At 40.2% G+C, this 21,949-nt stretch overlaps 1 protein-coding gene across 1 annotated transcript in view; it reads left to right on the top strand.

Moving 5' to 3' along the window:
• Positions 1 to 21,949, top strand: part of MALRD1 (MAM and LDL receptor class A domain containing 1) — a 226,792-nt gene that overhangs the window by 72,015 nt on the left and 132,828 nt on the right. Inside the window, exons 23-27 of the mRNA XM_083467342.1 lie at positions 6,581 to 6,737; positions 9,782 to 9,892; positions 10,881 to 11,094; positions 17,161 to 17,408; positions 18,300 to 18,588. Of these exons, the coding sequence (XP_083323468.1) occupies positions 6,581 to 6,737; positions 9,782 to 9,892; positions 10,881 to 11,094; positions 17,161 to 17,408; positions 18,300 to 18,588 (1,019 nt within the window). The remainder of the gene's footprint in view (positions 1 to 6,580; positions 6,738 to 9,781; positions 9,893 to 10,880; positions 11,095 to 17,160; positions 17,409 to 18,299; positions 18,589 to 21,949) is intronic.

The raw sequence follows: 21,949 nt of genomic DNA, 5'->3' as shown, positions 1-21,949 counted from the left end.
GTTTCCTTTTTCTTAACACCCTTAATACAGTTGCGACTTGACTTCGAGGAGAACGCGGTGTGGTAGCCTTTTTTGAGGTTTTTGGCGATTTTTGAAGCTTTTCCAAAACTTTTCCGAGACCGTTCTTCGCAAGACGAAAAATTCGCTAGACGAAAAAACTCACGGAACGAATTAATTTCATCTTGCAAGGCACCACTGTATCTTTTGCCAGTCTCATGCCAAATGCACAATAACTTGCAGGCTGTTTGACGATGTCTTCATGGTGGAAGTTCCCAAAGAAATAAGGCTGATTTGTGGGACACAACAATAAGGGTCTAGAAAAAGAAAATCTGTAGAAACTCTTTAAATCATAGACTGAAAATTATGAATCCAGGCATACTTAAAATTTAAAAGCAACATTATATACCATTGAGAGTGCATTTGTGTTTGCAATTTAGCTTTTCAGTATGGGTGAGTGGGTGAAATGAAAGGATAAATATTTTTCACTGCAATGTGTTTATGTTGGCTGCTTTGGGGCGGAATGTGCTGACAGTATATATTTTTAGATAGATGTCTCATTGAGATAGTGTGAAATTAATGGAAGTGCATTCAAATGACACTTTAAGAAACAGAGATCATAAACAGTGCTGGAGAATATTCTTTATAATGCAGTACTTGAATCTGTGCAGTGAAAATGGCTCTTGTGTAGTGTTCTTTACCCCCCACATAACCATTTTTCAATAGTTAGTGATGTCTCTCCTCATGTGTGTGTATGCATCTCTGTGCTATATAATGGTATGTATACTTCAAGCTCCATTAAATATAGTCACTTCAGACTATATTCTATTCAACATGTAATGGAACGTATGACATTAATTTACATTGCCTACTTAGCATTCTTTCAATCAGTGTTATCTTCTGCAAAAAAAGGCCTGTTGTTGCATAATGCACAAAAGTGGTGAAAGTGAATCGCTCCATTTCTGCATCCCTACTCATTTTGGTCTTTCAGTCAAGTCATGTACTTAAAGCTCAACTCTTCAACAGCAGCTGCATTGTGGGAAAGAGCATTCAAATCTCTTCTCAACTATGAAGTTCAGTAGTGCCTTTGGGCATGTCTCACTGGCCAAGGGTGCATGTCACAGTAAGCCAGGGGTCAGCAAACTTTTTCAGCAGGGGGCCGGTCCACTGTCCCTAAGACCTTGTGGGGGGCTGGACTATATTTTGAAAAAATAATAATGAATGAATTGCTATGCCCCACAAATAACCCAGAGATGCATTTTAAATAAAAGCACACATTCTACTGGTGTAAAAACACCAGGCAGGCCCCACAAATAACCTAGAGATGCATTTTAAACAAAAGGACACATTCTACTCATGTAAAAACACACTGATTCCCAGACCGTTTGTGGGCCTGATTTAGAAGGTGATTGGGCCAGATCCAGCCCCCGGGCCTTAGTTTGCCTACCCATGCAGTAAGCTATAAAATATGGATTATCATCACCAGGAATGAGTAGTGTGCTGGATAGGGATGGATGAATCAGTCAAATCTGGATTTTCTGTCTCGAATCATAAATTCAGGTCACCTCATTTCCACATCCGTTTACAAAACTTCTGTGCACAGCATTGAATTGCTCCCACTGCGCCTCTCACTTTCCAAGCTGGGAGTGACGAAGTGCAAGTCTTGGCTTAACATGGTGTGCACACCCACACTTATGGTTTCTTCCAAACAAACCACAATAATTATGGCAAGATCAAACCTTTGCTTAGCATAAAGGTTTGTTTGGAAAACAATGCGCTGGCTTGCATGCCATGGTTAACCAGCTTGACGAAGAGAGAAGCAAAATGATGCAGGCGTTTGCACTAGACTAGCACATTGCTCTTTATCGATATTCTATTGCTGATGGTTTAGCATGATATGCAATTGCAGCCACTCCCTGAGTGCAGGGTTATGGCTAGTTTGTTTGGTTTACAATTCTTAGAAACAAAAACACTTTTCTATAGAAGGCTCCTCAAAATGGCTTGGGGGAGGGAAGAAAACAGGGACAATCTTAAAACATTCCCGAAACCACAAGATTGCAAAGAACAGCAAAAATAATATGGTAACACCAAAAATTCACAGATGAGGATAGAAACCCGGACCGCTTGTTAGAATGCTCATGGGTCTATGGTGAAGCATTGTACACCCTCAGCAGCACAGCAGGAAATCACTGAGCCAGTGACCACTCTTCTTAAAGCACTGGGACATGGTGTAGGATGTCCAATATTGTGCTTGTTGTTTAATAATTTAATAGACTTATTAGTTGCTTGCCACCCAACGGTCTCCGGTTGGAATCTGCTTTCCTAATAATTTTGAGAGAAGCCACGTGGTGACTGTGCTCAGCAAATGAGAAGGGAAAGCGTGTTTATTGTGCAATAAACTGGTAATGTGGAAAATCCTCCAGGCACTTCAATGAAACCATTGCCACAAAGTATGCTTCAGAGTTGGGTTTTATATGTATAGCCTGTAACAGAATAACTTGCCTTTTAAAAACAATTCATACTTGACAGATTATATTGGTTTTTCTGAATATTTGAACTGTAATAGGAATCTACATCTGCATTTACTTACTTCTCAACTGCTGCACACGGAAGTACTGAACAGAATTGGTAAACTGTGCTGAGAGCTGAACTTTCATAGAAATTATAACCTTCCAAAATGGCTTTTACCTTTTTTAAAACTGTTTTTTAATAGTCTGGTTGAAAAATACTGAATTGCATGACAAAGCAAATGTACTTATAATATAGACTTTGAAAACTTTAGATGTTCAGAATGTTGAGCTCCCTTCTTTGCCCAAGTAAGGAAAGAATTATGGGGATAAACAGTGAATCAAATGGTTGCAACAAAGCAAGGTCAAAATTGTACAGTTTATAGCATTCTTTCATAGGATCATTGAAGCGCATTAAAATACTCTATGAGAGAACTCAGGAGACAGGGTAAAGAAATCTCACAGTATTGTATCTCTGCGTCTTCTCTCGTAAGCATTACTGTCATGAGAAAAGAGAGAATGTGCTTAACGCCCACTTAGCAATTCAGGAGGAATTTTCCCAAGGGCAAAACAGCAGCAAGCATCATTTAAAAATAAAATAAAGACAACAACAGAAGACACAGATGGGTAAAATGTATCTTTTTTCTCTGTTGGTGAGCATGCAAACCTACATTTTGTACCCTCATAACCTGCAAAAATATTTAAGGTTAAACATTATTGATTGGTACTTGGAAATATTTACATACAGATCTATTTATTTATTTAAAACACATATATGCCATTCTTCAGTTAAATGAATTTCTTAGGGTAGCAATAATATCAGGTTAACACTAACAATAGGTAAATAGCATTGTAATAACACAGCAACAAAGTAACAGTGCAGCACATAAAAACACAATATAAACAGGGGGGAAACCAGTAAGATATTAGCAGATTAAAACCAGGGGGTATACTAGAAGTCTTGTCAAATGAAAATGTTTCTGCCTGGCATCATTCCCCCTCAGCCCCATAAATCAAATTTGGCACTAAACCAAATGGGAAGGGCATTCCAAATTGGAAGCTATAATTGAGAAGGTCCTTTCTCTTGTTACCACCTGTTTAGGAAGTTGGAACTGAGAGAAAAGTCTATGATGACCATAGCATTTGGACAGGACCGTGTGCAATACATTCATGCACATGCATGTATTATGCACATAGCCACATAAACTAGAGAAATATGCTCACTGGATTGGATAAAATGATTCTTGGTGTACTGATAAGCAGACCAATGGAAATAATTGTTGGGGATCTCTTTACCACTAAGACTGACTTAAGAATTGCCTTCATTTCATTTTAGATTATTACTTTGTAAAATTTCACCCAAAATCGGTACCCACATTATAAGTAGCAAAAAAAATGAAGGGGACATTTAATTATTTTTCAGAAGGATTTTTTTGAGCTGTGTTGAGTGTGGGTTTGTGCATGCTTACCATTGGTAACTGAGCAGCAGATTCTTTTAAAACATTTCCCACTCTTCCAGTGTAACACTAGAGCCCCTTAAGGTGGTCAATAGCTACCTGCTAGAATTACTGTCCCAGAATTCCCCCGGAACAATGTTACATCAAGATGTAACATCAAGGGGCTTTTTTTTTGGTGGGGGTATGGTGATTCCTGTCCAATTGCTAATAGTTGTTGTTGTTGTTGTTGTTGCTGTTGTTGTTGTTATCATCATCATCACCCTTTTGGCATCCCTTTTGGTATCCCTAGCAAACTTAGCTGAAAGTTTGAAATGCTGAACTCTGGGCACACCCATGCCCTATCCAGGCTTGGCCAAACTTGGCCCTCCAGATGTTTTGGGACTACAGTTCCCACTACCTCTGACCACTGGTCCCATTTGCTAGGGATGATGGGAGTTGTAGTCCCAAAACATCTGGAGGGCCAAGTTTGGCCATGCCTGCCTATACATTTGGACCACTGTGTTTGTTTATTTTAATCATTTGTATCCCACTCTTCCTGCCCAAGGAGATTAGAGTGGCATACACTAAAAACAGTAAAGTTATATAAATAAGCAACAACAGCACAGAACCATACTTAAGGCAAAATTTATAGGACTCAAAAGCCTGATTAAAAATAATCGGTCCTTCTAAATGCAAGCTATGAATGAACCTTGTGCCATTAACACATTGTTGTATTGCTGCTGCCTTTTTTTGCAGCAGTTGACGTTGTCTGCTTTCTCAAGGTAAAGAATGTTTTCTCCATATTGTGGTCAGCATAGTGATTCATTGTCTTCACTCCCCGCTTCTTCCTGTTTCCACATGCAAAAGGAAGATCCTGGAGAAGATTGGTGGGAGAGGGCACATTGCAGAGCCAGCCCTCTAGGTAGCAAAGCTTCTGGAGCACTGAGAAAGATTGGGAATGGCTGCTTACCTGGTCTGGAGGTGGGCGGCGATTGAGACCTGGCGCAGTAGCCCCTCAAACCCCCAGAGGGCAGAATGACTTTACCATGGTGGCTGGCCTATCAGGGGCAAGCTGAGGGGTGGAGTCTGGGTGGTGGACCAGGGTGGAAAAGTATTCATTCTGATTTACCTCTGGGAAATAAAGGCCAACTGCTCCTGAGCATGGCATCCACTCTTACCCTTCACCCTAGCCCATTTCTCCCAAAGCATTGATTGCAGTAGTATTATAGTTGCATCAGGCTTAATTTCTTATAGACTAAATATACCTAAGTATTAAGGTTGCAAATTATCCTCTACACACTTAACCTGGGAGTGAACTATGTTGAATGTAGTGTTACTTAAAGGTAAAGGGACCCCTGACCATTAGGTCCAGTCGTGGCCGACTCTGGGGTTGCGGCGCTCATCTCGCTTTATTGGCCGAGGGAGCCGGTGTACAGCTTCCGGGTCATGTGGCCAGCATGACTAAGCCGCTTCTGGCGTACCAGAGCAGTGCACAGAAATGCCGTTTACCTTCCCGCTGGAGCGGTACCTATTTATCTACTTGCACTTTGACATGCTTTCGAACTGCTAGATTGGCAGGAGCAGGGACCAAGCAACGGGAGCTCACCCTTTCGCGGGGATTTGAACCTCTGACCTTCTTATTGGCAAGTCCTAGGCTCTGTGGTTTAACCCACAGTGCCACCCACGTGGGTAAGTGTTGCTTACCTCTGAGTAAATTTGCCTAGGATTACACTGCCACAGTCGTCTTTGCCATTAAAAATTGCATATTTTACAGAATAATCTGAGTTACATCTATGGAGAATGTAGCCATTGTTTAGCATTGCTTTTCTTCTGTCGTAATGGCACCTTAAAATTTTCATATTTTACAGTCCTGTTGAAAATATGCACCTCCCTCCCTGCTATTTTTCTTTTTAAGGACATGATGATCTTCCCAATAACATGTTAAGCATCTTGTGACATCTGGCCCTCAGCTGAGGTGTGGCATGGAATCGTTGGTTAATAATAATTATAATTAAAAACATTTGGAATCCTCGTGGTTGTGGAGTGAAACGTGTTTTGCATTCAATGTGTTTTTTGCTGAACTGAATGGAGAGCCTGTGCAGACACAGCAGGCAGCATCTCGAGGCAACACAGAGGCACTTCAGGCTCTGGATAGAACTGTCATTGGAATGGCAGAGGAGAGGTGCTGCCTTAGGCAGGCAATTAACCACACCAGCTCCTTAAACAGGACCCATGTTAGGGAAAGGGCCATAGCTCAGCGACAGAGAATCTGTTTTGTATACAGAAGGTTCCAGTTCAATCCATGGCATCTCCTGAGATGAGACCCCTTGCCTGAAACCCTGGAGAGCCACTGCCAGTTCATGCAGTCAACACTCAGGCTGGATCTAGACACATCAAGAAAACGGATCCACATGGATTCTCAGGATTTTTGCCTTGGGCAACCCCCAAACTCACCGTCAAATCACATATCATGTCTGTGGCCACAGCATGAACCACAAAAATCATACATCCACTGTTTTGTTCAGAATAATTTTTTCCTTGTTTTCCTCCTTTAAAAACTAGGTGCGTCTTATGGTCAGGTGCGTCTTATGGCGCAAAAAATTCGGAATTCATTTGATTTGTGAATTTCTCTCTTTACAGGGCAACTAAGGAAGGCTGGTATCTCTATGCAGACAGTTCCAATGGACAATTTGGACATACTGCTGACATTACCACTCCAGTAATTTCCCAGACTGGACCGAAGTGCAAGCTGGTGTTTTGGAACTACATGAATGGGGCAACAGTGGGTTCACTGAAGGTACTAAAAAGACAGTTATAGACTAAAAAAAGGAAGAAGAAGAATATTCACAACCTGCATGATGATGATGATGATGATGATGATGATGATGATTACAATGATTATTACATTTATATCCCACCTTCCCTTCAGGGAGCTCAAGGTAGCATACATAGCTCTGAGATTACACCCACAAGCTCCTTTAGTGCCCTCGGGTGCAGCTCCTCAGCCCCCGGAGAGCTGAATTCATTTAAAGTAGCTAGGTGTTTCCTTACCACCTTTCTTCCTATCTTGGGCTTCAGCCCCCTTCTTATATCATTTATTCTGTTATCACCCCCTGAACTGTCTCTATGGCAGCTAGTCATTGTTTAAGAACTGAGTTTGCTCCCCCCCCCCCCGTTTTGCTTCCCTTTCCCTTTCCCCTGTTGTGTCATTGATGGTGGGGGGGGGGATTGTAAGCCTGCAAGAGGGACTGTTTCAATTGATCATATGTAAGCTGCTCTGGGAGCCTTTTTTGGCTGAAGAGTGGGGTACAAATGTTCTAATTAAATAAAAGAAATAATGTTGATATGTGAGACTTCTCTGTCAATGAAAACTGTTCCATTTAAAGGGAATGGTTATTTCATTTTGCCATGTTATGTGCAACTGGGAGATGATTTTTCTCCTATTAAAATGAAAAGCCTCTCTAGATAGTCCTGGAGCTAAAACTGCAGATCATTATACCTGGTGATAAATCCTGGAGAGGAAAAGCGTTTTGGGGAGCTGATGATGTACAGTTCTGTCATTGCTGTCTAGAATCACAATTTGACATACATCACCATACTTCCATCTCCTGATGTTGTCAGTTTGACTCAGTTAAGACACTTTAGCTTCAGTGAAGCATGTTTAGGGCAGTTGACTCCTGGGAGCAACCCGTCACAATTCAATGAATATTTACTGAGGCAGGAAGCGAGGAGGACACCTCATGCACCTTCTGAAGTTCAAACTAAACAAGAGCTCTGGAACTTGATTGCAAAAGTTTTTTTATGCAAACAACTGGATGTTTAATGTACTGCGAAACTAAAATGAGTTTTGAAACTGAATACAATCATGGGGTAATAGCAATTTTAACTGTTCTTGGTATTAGGATTGCTTTTCTTATTTCTTCGGCATACCAAAGGCAAGTGTCATCACTTGCTATTCAAACCAGTTGAAGTGGAAATGATCCAGCATTGTTTACACAATCAAAATTTAAAACTTGTTATTCTGGGGCTCTTATCCTCTCCCTTATGTGTTAATATCCAGCCCTTTTCAGGCATTATTCCCTCCTTGCCCTTCCTTGCCCCGCTAATAACATTGTGCAAGGGGAAGCATGGGGATGTTCTCTAGTGTTCCATGTCATGCCCGCACAGGAGGAGTGCTCAGTTGCAGAAAAGGACCCATCGCCAAATTTCTTGCTGTTGTGAATACTGGATCCACATGCGAAAGACCAATTCTGTTTTTTTTTATATAAAATTTTTATTGGTTTTACAAAATTTTTTAAAGAACAAACAAACACTTAAAAAGACAAACATACACGTATAATTTCATAACATATTTTCATAAACCTCTTTTCTTGGACTTCCCCATACCCCCCCTTTCTGCATCCCAATGTCCATAATTTTATAGCAACTCCCAATTGTTACTTTCCAACCTCTGTCCTCTTAATCCTCTTCATATTCTGGCCTTATATCACTGTATCCCTTTGTTTCTGGAAACCACAACACTTTAACATTCATTAAGTTTATAATAGTCCTTAAGATAACTTTTAAATTTTCTCCATTCTTCTTCCACCGTCTCTTTTCGTTGGTCACGGATTCTGCCTGTCATCTCGGCCAATGTCATATAGTCCATCACTTTCATCTGCCATTCTTCCAGAGTGGGCAGATCTTGTGTCTTCCAATACTTTGCGATGAGTATTCTTGCTGCTGTTGTGGAATACATAAAGAAAGCTCTATCCTTCTTTGACACCAATTGGCCGACAATGCCCAAGAGAAAGGCCTCTGGTTTTTTAAGGAAAGTACTTTTAAGTACCTTTTTCATTTCATTATAGATCATTTCCCAGAAAGCCTTAATCTTTGGGCATGTCCACCAAAGGTGATAGAAGGTACCTTCAGTCTCCTTACATTTCCAACATTTATTATCGGGCAAGTGATAAATTTTTGCCAGCTTGACTGGGGTCATGTACCACCTATAGACCATTTTCATAATGTTTTCCTTTAAGGCATTACATGCCGTAAATTTAATACCGGTGTTCCATAACCATTCCCAGTCAGCTGACATAATGTTATGACCCACATCCTGTGCCCATTTGATCATAGCCGATTTGACTGTTTCATCCTGTGTATTCCATTTCAGCAACAAATTATACATTCTTGATAGATTCTTAGTATTGGGTTCTAACAATTCAGTCTCTAGTTTTGATTTTTCCACCTGGAAACCAATTTTCCTGTCCTGTTTGAAAAATTCCATTATTTGATGATATTGAAACCAATTTTGTACTTTATGTTTCAATTTCTCATAACTTTGTAATTTCAACTTATTTCCATCCTGTTCCAAAATTTCCCAATACTTCGGCCATCCGACCTCCATATTGAGTTTCTTCACTGCTTTAGCCTCCACTGGTGACACCCATCTAGGGGTTTGCGAAAGACCAATTCTGACCAGGAGTTCAGTGATTGGGTCAGAAACATTGGCTTTGCTCATGTGGTTCTGGTATTATTCAGACACATCCTGCAGATCTTACTAGAAGGAAGCCATTCCCTGCTAGCACTACATCTGACTGCAGGTTAATGCTTTGAATGTGTAAATAAATCAAAGGCTGGTGTGAGTTAAGAGGCTGCTATCCCAGATTCTGTTAAAAAAAAAAAAGTCATTCACCATAAACATACTGCATGTTCAGAGATTTGTAGGATAGTTATTATAACTATTTCTTTTCATGTAAAAATGAAACATGTAGCTAAACTGAAGCTGTTAAAAGACTGCTTGTCTTACGATTTGCAAATCACGAGCTGCTCATTTCACTGTAGATGTTGTTCGATTTTTAGGTGCTCAGAAAAGAGGGAAACATGTCTTTTGAACTTTGGTCACAGAGTGGCCCCCAGGGTCCTCAGTGGAACAGAGCTGAAGTGCATTTAGGTGTTCAATCTTATTTTCAGGTATGTGCAATTTTGTTTGCCTTCTTCCCTTACTATTTCAAGCTATTTAATGTTTCTGTTGTTCTGCGCTCGTAATGTCAGCCTTAAGACATCATTGCATTTTGAAGCAATCAAAATCAAAATGATGCCTCTGCTGTAGAATGAAGTTCATTCATTAATGGCACATAGAAGCAGAAATTGAAGGCAGGATGTTTCTTAAAGAATCTGTTACTTGAACTGACTGCTTTATTGTTGCTTTATGGCCAAGACCAGAAACCAGTGACCCTCCAGATGTTGTCAGATACAATCAACCCCAGCCAGCATGACCAGTGATCATGGATGATGGACACTGTAGCTCTACGATATATTCAGGGTCACAGATTCCAAGTCCCTGCTTTAGGATGTCATGTCAAAACCTTACCACAGTTGGCAGCATCACAGCCTTTGGAAAATAGAATAATTTGGCAACAGATTTTAAAAAAAAATTTTTAGTCCCAATTGTATTTCTGTTTGTCTGTATATGTTTGCTTGTTTTGTATTACAAAGTAATGGTGATTCTGCTTCGTACCAATCTTTCCTGTTCCATTTCTGGCAGTAAAATATGAACAATGTTAACTTTGGAATTGTTCACTCCCTACCAGCTATCTCCTTTGTGTTTCTCATGTAGCATTCTTACCAGTAGTGGCACTTGTGATAGATGGAGCTGCCCTCCTGCTCCAGCATTGCTGCTGCTTACCTGGGTGGTTTGGAGTGGTCAAGTCGGGGCCATGTGGGTGCCCTGGCAGGACCAATGGCTTGGCAGCAGCAATCCCACTACTGTACCTGTCCACCACCCTTCCCCTCCATATCTCCATACTGGTAAGCATTAGTAATACTGGTGTCGGGAGAGAAGCTTCACCCCACTGATGCTACTGATGCTCACCACTATCATATGGATCGGAACATTACTAGAGGTGCATGCTTGTATCAGAATGTGGCTATTTATATTTCTACTTTCTCCACTTCACAGGTTATCTTCAGGGCGAAAAGGGGCATCAGTTATGTGGGAGATGTGGCAGTGGATGATATTTCATTTCAGGAGTGTTCCCCCTTACTGATCCCAGACAGACACTGTACTTCTGATGAATTTACCTGTGCCAACAAATACTGCCTCCCAAAGGATAACCTTTGCGATTTTGTGAATGACTGTGCAGATAACTCAGATGAGAATCAAAGCATTTGCAGTGAGTATGGCTGTTCCTTGCTTTAATGAGCAGAAGTTATCAAGTCTCTAGTGAATTATTTATATAGTAGCACTGCTGCCAGTTCATTAGTGGTTCCAAAATGTAAATGAAAAGCAAAATTAATGATTTTCAAATGCTTGTTATACTGGAGTCTGCCTCACATACACCCACATGTTCATACAAACAGATGTCCCCACCGAAGAGTTTGCAAACCTTCTGGGTGCCAAAATCCCGAGGACTCCTGCGTCACCCAAGTAAATGTTTTGGCAGGAGGCAGCTGCCTAAACCTTGGGATTTAGGCACCCAGGAGGTTGGCAACTCTCAGCTGTTTGTATGAACATGTGGGTGCATGTGATTCCATTCGATATTAGTGATAGTGTCCAGGGCACCTGGAAGTTGTATTAACCAAATTAAATAATGTGCTTCAGGCAATGATGTGATTGTTATCTTAATTAATGTAAAATGAGAAAAAATGACTTGTTATTTAGTCGTTTTAGTACTGGTATGATGCTGCTCAGCTTGCAATAAGACACAGGGGGCCACTGGGCTATTACAATAGCATTTTGGTTTTACTACAGTTGCAAAATAAAATGTGGAACCAGCCCTACACAGACTTTTCTAGAGAATTGGGTTCCAGTGTAATGAAAACACATCTGATTCTCATTTGTTACACGGACACTGAGAGGGGTGAGTTTTGGCAGCATCAAACAGGGTCCTCAGAGAACTATGTGGAACTAGATGTTGTTGCCCCAGCACTCTGTCATCTAGTGCTGTCATGTTGCTTCAGCATCAGCAAATGCTTCCCTGTTGCTTTCCTGGGTGGAGAAAGAGTGGGTGTATGTTAACAGTGTGCCCACTGGATTCGTTAGGTCATGTGCAAGTGAGGGTGTGTGGATATCTCTACCTGTGTACGCAGGTCATTCCTACCACAATCTCCAACATATGCCCTGACTTTCCTGCTGCTGCTCACCTTGCGGTTCACAGAGACAGACAAATCCCCAACTTGCTGTCAGAAATCATTTTGTATTTTCGTCAGTAACTTTCTTTCAGCGAGTTGATGTCGTGTTGATGCTGCTGCAATCTAAGTCTTGAACCAGGTAACCATATTTTAAAATACAAAAAAGTGAAAATGAGGTTATATATTCATAGAAATTTATTCTGAGCAGAAGCAAGCTAATAAACTATTTATTGCATCTTAAACTTGACCATAAGCTGCTTCCAGCTAGTTAAAACGGAAATTAAATTGTACATTGCTACATGTTCACTCCAGTGGCCAATATTTAAATGAGCAAAGGGCTTTGATTCATGTATTTTTAAAACAACTTTTAAAAGATAAAATTTCAAAAAAAGAGAAAGTAGTTAATATCCCTAGGACATTCATCCGCTTTCAGTGTTAAAGCATATGAAAGGATGATCAAGCAACAGTGGTCACAGATGACAGGGCAAATCCCACAAAAATAATGTGCTCTCTCCAGACCAAAAGGGGATACAGAAGATGCACACTGTCCACCAAGCCCCCTTCTGTTCCCAGTAACCACAGGACCCCTTTGCCCGGCAGCGCTGTGGCCCATAGATTGCAGCAAATACTGGGCAAGGCTTTGCCCAGTATCTCTCTGTGTGATGGGTGCATGGGGAAAAGCTTTCCAATGAGCCCTTGTTGAAGAGGAGAAGGGAAAGCCTATATAAGGCTGCTTCCCCTGGATATCACAGCCATTTTGTTTGAGAGGTTTCCGCATGCCCACCCTCGCATTCACTGAGCAATTTTAGGTCGTTGGTTGACACGGCAGGAAAGGATTTTTTCTCTCTCTCAACCTGATTGGCACTTGGGTGGGGTTTTATCACCTTTCCCTCAGTGAAATTATGGCTTTCCTTTCTTAGGCAGAAGAACATTGTTTGTATGAGGGCGGAAATGGCATTGGTCAGGATCAACATAGTACAGTGGTACCTCGGGTAACATACGCTTTAGGTTACAGACTCTGCTAACCCAGAAATAGTACCTTGGGTTAAGAACTTTGCTTCAGGATGAGAACAGAAATTGTGCTCCCACGGCACGGCAGCAGCAGCGGGAGGCCCCATTAGCTAAAGTGGTGCTTCAGGTTAAGTACAGTTTCAGGTTAAGAACGGACCTCCGGAATGAATTAAGTTCTTAACCCGAGGTACCACTGTATAGAGGGGACTCCATAAGAGGCCTGAGGGGAGGATTGACCACAACAAACCCAGGCGTGGATTCGGTACCTGCCTGGTTGGAATCTGCACCCTGGTCCCCCAGTGAGACCTTGCTTGCTTGGCTTGAACCACAGCAAGGTTCAACACTGGCTGACTCCCATCATATAGGTTTGGGGCGATCCAAACCCAGTGGATCCATTCCATCAACATGGGGCTTGTGGAATGATGAACTGATCAGGGGAACCAATGCCATGCCAACCCTTGCCCTGCCTGCTGCTGTCAATTTGGCCTGATTTTATCCCATCACCGTTGTACAGTCTGGTCATTTTGCTACTCTCATGGGTCTCATAATGCGCCTGCCTGGGCAATTGCATAGGTACCCAGCAAATTGCGATTTGGTGCTCTCAAATTTGCAAGAAAACCAAGCAAAACAATGCCAAAACATTTTTAAAGATTTGGGAATGAATCTTATAAATATTTCCCAATGTAACAGAAAGGTTTCATGTTGAACACTGCATTTTATGCATCCAAATATCTTATTTAATTTTAACAAGGAATGCTAATTTGAAAATTTTAAGTACAGGCAACAAAATAGGGAAAACTCCACGTTGCAAAATCACATGCTACAGTCCTTAGTTACATTATGGGTAAGCTTGAGTAAAGCCTGTGCTTAAATAAAATTCTGTTATCCTGGAATTGCAGAGGCAAAAGAAGGGAAATTTTGACTTCTGCCACTGGCTAGGATACTAAGGGGTACCGGGTGGTTTTACCAACTGTCTTTCAGAAGGAGACCAACTTGGTCCTATCTTAAGTCTTTGCAATAGATTTTTGTACTTTTCAAGGGAATTTGTCCCATTCCAGTGACTATTTTGCTGTTATTCCTAACCTAACATTAGATCCAATCTCCCCCTACATGCCCCATTAATTTATCTTGATGATAATAAGAAAGTCTAAGAAAAAAAATGGGCACAGTGGAACAATTCCTCAGCAGATAAAAATGTAATTAAATTTAGAATATAATCTATTGTTGAAGTCAGGTCTTTTTTGACATAAGATAATCAGGTAGCTATGCTCACTTCATTTCCAAGAGGAATGTCATTGTTCAAAGTGTGCCAAATGATGATGCCGTCTTAGCTGTGATAATCTACTATCACAAAGCACTGCTTGGGATGGACCTGCTTACACATTGATCTCACCCTCCAGAGAAGTGCATGACAAAGAGAATGCATTTCTTGATTTTTAAAAAAAAAAAATTAAAATGAGAATGTAGTCTGTACTGTCTCTTGACAACAAATCACACTTGAGATTTATGAAACCGTGTGTTGACAATGCTGAAAGTGGACCAGCTGTGATGAACGTCTAATGTTTGGATTGAGTTTTGTTTAGTTTTTTGTTTGAAGTTCAGTATCAGTCTCTTAAAGCTGACATAATCATTGCATTTGGGATCTGCAGTGGCTATGTGGTGGTTCACTCTTTGATGTTTGCATCAAGCCCTGATTCTTTAAATCAGCAGGGACCAGGAGGACCAGCAGTAAGAAGTTTTTCTGATGAAAGTGTTGGCATAATACTTGGTATTTGTTTTGGAAACTTTTCTTGTTTTGGAGCTTGAGCCCAAGACAGAGGAAGGCCAGTCTCAGTGAGATGTATTTATTGTGGTTGTGAATGCAAACATGCACCAGGCTTTATTATTATCTATTCCATTTTATCCTACCCTTCCAAGGAGCCTAGGACAACATACAAGCCTCTTTCATACCCATTTTATTCTTACAACTTCCCTAAGACATACAGTAGGTTAGTCTGAGAGTTATGGATGTACCAGAGAACAGCTGGTGAGCTTGTGGAGTTGAACCCAAGACTCCCTGGTCCTAATCTAACCACTGCACCTTAGTTTCTCAACATATGATATACAAGCTTTATTTCGAGTATCATCAATTTCAGGTTGCATTCCATGAAATAAAATGGGAGGTTTGAGGATTAGAGTAGAGGATCTTTAAATGGTAAGAAAGTGAAAAACCTTTTCTTAGTCTGCTTAGGTGAGCTGCAGTAAGTTCGATTAGGTTCCTTAAAATGTGTTGAGAAGCACCCATGTATACGTGAGGTTGGATGGTCATTTGTCGTGCATGCTTTAGTTGAGATTGCTGCATTGCAGGGAGTTGGACTACATGATCCTTAGGGTCCCTTCCAATGACTGTTCTAGGATTCTCTGCCTCTTGTGCAGCTGTCCTCTTTTAGTTGATGATGGCTCGTTCCATTATAGAGGTTCTCACTTGATGCAGCAGTTATCAAGTGACAAGCACGTATGTGTGAGGCAATCCATCCTTGTTTCCCAATGAAACCTCAATACTGTTTGGGGGAGGGGTATCCATTTTAAAGTAGCTCTAGTGCCTCTTTTTAAAAAGACCATACAACTTTCTTTTACACAAAAATATTGGGGGAAACATACATTGTGAAACTTTAATTTGCCTTCTGCAATTCTCCAAAGCCCTTTCTCATTAATTTAGCTAGCTAAAAGAATACTTCAGCATAAGTTTAGATTTCCCTGGTTGTAAGATGGAAGTACCACTTACCGTCAACCAGAGAGGGCAGTCCAGTGCAGCTGCAGTGGTGCCTGGTTGTTTTCTGGCTTTAGCATGGGATGACATCACTTCCTCCTCCACTGGCTGCACCAGCTGCTGGAGCTCTCCCATGGTTGCAGCTAGTCGTTCTGCCCTTCATTTCTCTCTGTGTTCTGGGAGACCAGGGCAGAAGGAATCTGGTCACAGCAGGAGGGGGAGACTCTCTGGATTCTTCAGCAGCCTGCCTCATATCTCTCTCCTGCCATCCTTCCTCACCTGCCTCTGAATCTAGACTGCCCTCTGCCACAGCCTCTTCCTGCTCACTAAGCCCTGTTACTTCTGCAGCTTCTGACACTTCCTCCTTCCAGTCTGCCCCCTCTTCTCTCTCTGAACATGCATCACCATCCCACCACAAATCCCCTGCTTCTGAGCCTTCTACCCCTGGGGGTTGGCTCTGCATCCAGCCAGTCCATGACATCAGACAGGCTGGTTGATACAGGATACACACCCAATGCCCACACCAAACCCTGATGACATCTCTAATAAATAAACTTGTGGCCTGTTTAATCCCAAATGGTTGTTCTGTGCTTATTTCAACTTCCCACCGCCTGCAGCATCATTGTGCCCGGAGACTTTCAAATTGTACCTTCTCTTTGAATATGAAAGAACATATCTAGTCATTTTTTGCTCTTTTTAATTATCTCTTTTTATACTGAAGTAACGTTAAGTCCAAATATAACTAATTTCACAGGTAATTTCAAAATGAAATAAGCTGCATCCTGCTGTTTCTTTTAATAGTTGACCTTGTTCTCTGATGGTCTAATTCCTGTAGTTAGTATAATTCTATATGTTACTAAAATATATAAAAAGTTTGTTCTCTTTTGCTTGTCTAGAAGAATTGGTTTGTTGCGATCTTTGAATCTTAAAACTTAGAAACTTAAAACAATAGGTTTAACAATTAAAAATTTTAAGCTTTCTGTTTTTCTCAAAATATTATGAAATAAATATCTAAGGTACCGGATATTTTTGGTTTACCCATATTGCCTCTTATAAACATTCATTTGTAAATTGCAATTAGATACCTATTGGGTAAAATAAGCCTGAATTAAAGAAAAGGCTGTTTGCTAATCTAAATTCCTTTTAAAATAATGTCATTATCACCATCAGCCTTTGCATGATGGTGCATCAGCCACCTGTTAAAAAGCCTTTCATTAGTTAAATGAGACTCCCTCCATTTTGAGGATAAAGGCAGAATATGTTTGTTATTATGGTGCTAATTTCAGCATTTTGCATTCTTTTTCAATTTTAGACACTTTGAATTTTGTTGGGTTTTTTGTTTTGTTAGGTATGTCCATTGGGCGCTGTGATTTTGAGTTTGATCTCTGTGATTGGGAACAAGATCAGAATGACGACTTTGACTGGAATCTCAGAATTGGAGGAATCCCAAGAGCAGGCACTGGGCCAGTAGCTGATCATACCTTGCAAGAACCATCTGGTCATTACATCTTCATAAAAAACTCCTTCCCTCAGTTGCCAGGGCAAGAAGCCAGAATTACTAGTGTGACTGTAAGCAGAAAGAGCAGAAATTGCAAGGTATGTGAAGGCATGTCTAGCAGGAACAATAGAAGTTAATTACTAATTGCAAGAATAAAACATCACTTAAGCATCCCTTAGAGAAAATATTTTGTTTTATAGGTATCACCTTGTTCCTTTAATTAACCAAATGCTATTGTAAAGCAGTATTATGTTGCTTTCAGTGTAGAACCTCCAAAAAGGGAAATAGGTTCTGTTGAAAACTTCATCTGTTCTGAATGAAATACATTGCTTAAGTGACATTAGTGTTTGGATCTTGGCTGCTGGGTGTAGAAAATATCTTATGGTAAAAAATGTACAGAATAATTTGTGTGCCTCTGATAAACTATTGAAATTAAGCAAGGATAAACAAATATTTGAATAAAAAAGATTATTGCGGTTAAAATGTCAGTTGGATTCCACCCCAAAACATTTGGTAGTGGGAAATAAACATTTATTTTTCAAAGGAAGTTATTTATTTATTAGATTTCTAAGGTGCCCTACTATGGAACTCTCAAGGCAGTTTAGAAGCATATTAAAGCAAAAAGAAACAATCAAAAACAACAAAGTTAATTCAAAACAACGAAAGGAAGACTGTATTTTATTACACTGGATCTAAAATGAGACTTCATGGGTGATACTGAACCAGTCTCCAAGAATTCAGTATCTCTATTAAGAAGTGCAACTGCTTCCTGCTCCCCTGCCCCACCACCTTCCCCTTAAAAGCTGGTCTTTACTGTAAAATCATTAATGGACTATAGATATTTAAATGGATAAATATTGCAAATCCACTGCACACTGACAGATAGTCTGTTGGATTCTTTTCTCATGGAACCATAAAACATGTTTTCACTATGAAGGGAGTATTATTTAAAGTCACTGCTCCATATTTACTCCTTCTCTTCATTTCAGGTAATATTCTACTACCACATGTATGGAGCTAACACTGGATCACTAACTGTCTACCAGGTGACAGCATCAAATCCCCCCCAAGTATTATTCAGCCTCTCTGGAGATCAGGGGAATTTCTGGAAAAGAAAAGTGCTGCTATTAGAAGCCTATGAGGACTTCCAGATCACCTTTGAAGGGCGTGTTGGAAAAGGCTACAGATATATTGCCCTTGATGACATCGTGTTTACAAGGGAATGCTTGCCATCATCAGGGTTCTTGCCCGATGAACCTACAGCATCACCCCCAACAGGTAATTACTTGAAAATGTCAAGAAAGATCTCTCTCCCCACTTCACTTTTATATTTCGGCAATATAGAAATCAGCACATTGATGGGATGTGGTCATTGAAAAAACATAAATATATTGAGTCACTTTAAAGAGGGAGAATCTTTTTGAACTTCCCCATCACATATAAATGCTTGCAGGTTGCACAAACATTTCCCCTGTGTAGCAATGGATCTCTGAAGATCGCTGGATTACTTCAGACTTTTCTGAAATGTGTTAAATGAGGACCTTGCCCTAGTAATTGACAAAGTAATTCAAAATCTGCCGTGTGCAAATGGAGCTGAGATGCAGGACACCTTTTAAAATGAGATCCTCTAAAATAAGAGATCACTTAAAATAAGGAGCTTGTTGTGGTTTTGTGCAGGAGAGAATTGTATCCAGTTACTCCAATTTGTTCTGGGTTGTTGCAGCCCGTAGTTGAAGTCAAAGCCTTTAATTTATTGACTTCTCTTGACGGGACTCTTTACTTTAGTACTGATGAGTCTGTGCTTCAGGAAACAGAACAATCTTAGTTATATATACCCATATCAATGCATAAGGTTGCTCTTGGGGGCATGTTCTAAAAGTCTTGTTTACAATTTTAAGTGCAAAAGTCTATTTTTAACGATGTTGCATTTATGGTTTAAAATGCATATCAAAGTAGCTAAAGATACCGCCATAGTTTCTGAGAACTGTGAGCAGAAAGAGGTTTGCGCAAGGAGACTTTCCCATCCCCTCTTTGCTACTGTTAGGGTTGCCATATTTCAAAAAAATAAAAACCAGGACACCCGGGGCGTTGTTGAGCGCCACTTGGATTAGGTGCTCCTACCTGATTCCCTTTCCCATTGAACCCTAGACCACATCCCCATACTTATCCGGAACGTTCCCTGATCCTGAAGAGAAACATTATTTCCCTACCAGCACAACCTAATATTTAAGTGAGTGTGCTTTAGAATTGGAGCCTGAAAGCAATAAAATTGATGGTGATTGTCAGACATATTTCTTGCAATTTACTGCCCCCTTTGACAAGGCATTTATTATTACAGGGGATTACTGAAGCCTGGAGATATGGGTGTGCTTGACAGGGAGGTGTATTATGTTCCATCTCCATTGGCCTTTTGTTTAGCATATGATACCGATATGGTGTTAAACTACACTGGGAATTAAGAAAATTTATTATTCTTGTTGTAGACATATTTTTTTTTAAGTGCTCTTGCTGCTTTGGAGACTCTGAACCAAAGTTCTGTGCTTTATTTTAAAAATAAAACAAAAGCTTCTTGGGCACGTTCACCTGGCAGTTTGTAAGCAGTTGGGAGACTCTTGGGATGGATGGAAATTTTAAATTAATTCTTTCGGACAGTGAAAGCCTTTCATTTCTTATCATCATGCCAGGGATGTTAAAGCCTTACAAACATTCATGTGGGACCCATTTCCTTTTATAGAATATCCAAGGTTTTAGTCATATGTGAGTGTGTGTATGAATATATATATATATTCTCTAAACACTTTCAGATTAACACAATTGTGCAGGAAGCTCATTAATCACTTCTTTTGTCCCGTTCTTGTTCACCTGCCACGATTTGGTACTCAAAAGTTTCAAGGTCAGTGCTTTTAATGGAACTTTTTGCTGGAATTGTGGAGATCCAGAGACAATGGGATTAGCTGCACTAAAGACTCATATCTCTTTGATCTTTATTATGCTGAGCACAGCATGTTATAGTACAGGAAACTGCACTGACAACAAAACTCAGCTTAAAAAAAAATAGCGCTCAGGTTTTTTTTCTAGCTCCCAGAAATAAAGTTTGCCAGCCATTTAGCATTGACTGAGTTCTTTATTTGAACAGTATAATGACAAGGTTGTGAATAATTAAGTTCAATAAATTGAGATGACCCCCAAGCTGAAACACCCTCCATCTGTTTACTGAAGCACTTCAAAAACTTAATCATGCCTCAGACATTTCAAGTATAGCGCACCTTTTCGTTTAAGACAATTCTCATCTCACGTCTCCTACAGGATCTTTCTTCTGATTAAGAGTTACAACTATTACATTATGCTCAATGAAGCCAAGCATAATTAATTTTAGAGTATTGTATATAATTAAATATTTAATGTATTATATGTAATGTAAACACAAATAGCATAACTGTTTGTTGGTTTTGGTAACTGGTGCTACCCTCCATTATTTTTGAAAACGATTAACTCCCCAAAATCTATGTAGAGGATACTTATGACTTTGAATACTTAACTACTACTCCTATTAGTACTACTAGAACATAGACAGCTCAGTCAGCACAGCACGAGACTCTTAATTTCATGGCTGTGGGTTCAAGCTTCACATTGGGTGGAACATTCCAGCATTGCAGGGGGTTGGACTAGATGACCCTCGTGGTCTCTTTCAACTCTGTAGTTCTATGATTCTACTATTAAGACACCATCAGTGTACATGGTATCTTATGAACTGAAAAAGATGTATAGAGAACTATAAGCAAATATGTCCTGCAAGGTGTTTACAGCAAGGAAGGAAGCCGTGTAAGCAGTAGAGGGAGAAGAAAAGATCATGAGAAAACAATTATATAAACCTATCCTATCCTGAACCTCCCGAACACACTAAGACCCTCCTCAGAGGCTCTGCTCCAAATGCTTGTGCCGTCATAGTTACAGTACATAGAGGCTTGAGCTAGGGCCATCTCAGTAGTGGCACCCAACTTATAAAACCTCCTCCCAAAAAAGGTTCCTCTTGCATCTTCCATGGTCGTTTTAGGCACTTGGCAAAGAAAATATTATTTTGAATGTCTCTGGAGCTCTTTGCGTTCTTCAGCGTCTGGTTCTATATCCTGGTGTGCATGTCTGGTCCTTCTCCTTAAATTTATTTCTCACCATAGTTTTTTGTATTTTTTTAAAAAAATATTATGGATTTCTTGTTAATTTTACACTATTGTCTTTTTTTAAAAAATTGTTGTGTTCTGTCCCAGGCAATGGTCTCATCTAGACTGATTTCTAGTCAGAGGAGGGTTAGTTCAGGCAGAGATCAAGTAAGGCAGGATGCAGTCCTACTGAGGGATCTATCTTCTATCTATTTTCAGCTTAGATGCTGTTTTTCAGAACTAAATGTCCTCCCAAACTGGCTCACAGTCAGAAAAGTATTAGCAAAACAGCACCAAACAGCACCATCAAAATCACATCCCTCAAGTCACATGTAAATTAGACATTTGAAAAATCTACAACTGACAGAACAGTATTTTTTTAATTTTAAAAAAATACCATAAAAATAATAACAGCCAGGCTAACATCATCAGATCCCAGCAGTGGTCCCATCCCTGCTCCCAAGCTTCCTGAAATACGTTGG

Source organism: Podarcis liolepis (genome assembly GCF_965112155.1).
Source record: "Podarcis liolepis genome assembly, chromosome: 12".
NCBI classification, from domain to species: Eukaryota; Metazoa; Chordata; class Lepidosauria; order Squamata; family Lacertidae; genus Podarcis; species Podarcis liolepis.
Note: the sequence above shows the minus strand (reverse complement) of the source record. Positions and strands in the feature narration are given on the sequence as shown.